Source organism: Fulmarus glacialis, unplaced genomic scaffold, assembly GCF_000690835.1.
Source record: "Fulmarus glacialis isolate BGI_N327 unplaced genomic scaffold, ASM69083v1 scaffold35957, whole genome shotgun sequence".
Classification (NCBI taxonomy): Eukaryota; Metazoa; Chordata; class Aves; order Procellariiformes; family Procellariidae; genus Fulmarus; species Fulmarus glacialis.
In genome coordinates this window covers 5,639-6,438 of record NW_009221904.1, presented here as the reverse complement: position 1 = coordinate 6,438, position 800 = coordinate 5,639, and the positions used below count along the sequence as shown (strand labels likewise).

Here is an 800-nt window from a genome sequence, read left to right as displayed (position 1 = left end):
GCTCTCCAGCACAGGAGCGGCAAGAAGCCAGCTCCCTCCTCAGCACCGACCGCTTCCCCAGCAGCAAAAGCGGTGCCACCCCGGAGAAGCAGAGGACGAAACCCCAAAGCACCCAGGCCGTTCTCGGAGCACCGTACCGCACCCCACGCTGCCACCTCCTGCAGGGCAGGACCACTTCGGCTGGGAGCAAACGGCCTGGCACCCTCAGAGGAGCATGGAAAGAAACGAACCTACTGCCTCCTCTTCTGTTCTGCACACAGGGAAACCTTTATAGCCGGTCTGACACACAGGAACGTGGCCCCGAATGGGGAGAAGAAAAACGCTGCTGAAAAGATCAAAGTCCACCGAACGGGAAGCGAAGAGGGGAAGGTGCTTCTGCTTCCCAGGAGACTGCTCTGGCCGCAGCCATGAGAAGCCATGCGGCGACTCCTCACATGAACATGTCGTCATAGCCCGGAGGGGGAAGGTGGTCGGGATCTGGCCTGGAAAGAAATTCAGAGGAGAGTCAAACCAGGAGCGAGAGCTCAGTCCCGCAGCAACAGGGAGATCCAGGGGCAGCCCAGAGAGCAGGCTGGGGATACCAATACCTACCCAGATCTACCAGCTCCTAATGGGCCAAAGGGGTCAAATCTGGCACCTGGTGGAACCGCTCCCGGGGGAAGCTGGCCTGGAATGCCTGACGATGGGTCAATGCCGGGCTGCGGGCAGCCAGACCGGAGAGGATCCACGATCATTCCCCCACTCCGACCTCTGGGGAGAGGAAAGGCAGAGAAGGAGATGAGATTGGCACCAGTGAGAGA

The 800-nt window shown here is 60.2% G+C and overlaps 1 protein-coding gene across 1 annotated transcript in view; it reads right to left on the bottom strand.

Moving 5' to 3' along the window:
* Window positions 1-430: 430 nt before the first annotated feature.
* The window catches only part of PSMF1 (proteasome (prosome, macropain) inhibitor subunit 1 (PI31)), a gene marked incomplete at its 5' end in the record, with an annotated part of 5,525 nt that continues 5,155 nt past the window's right edge, over window positions 431-800 (bottom strand). Inside the window, 2 exons of the mRNA XM_009581278.1 lie at window positions 431-482; window positions 592-750. Of these exons, the coding sequence (XP_009579573.1) occupies window positions 431-482; window positions 592-750 (211 nt within the window). The remainder of the gene's footprint in view (window positions 483-591; window positions 751-800) is intronic.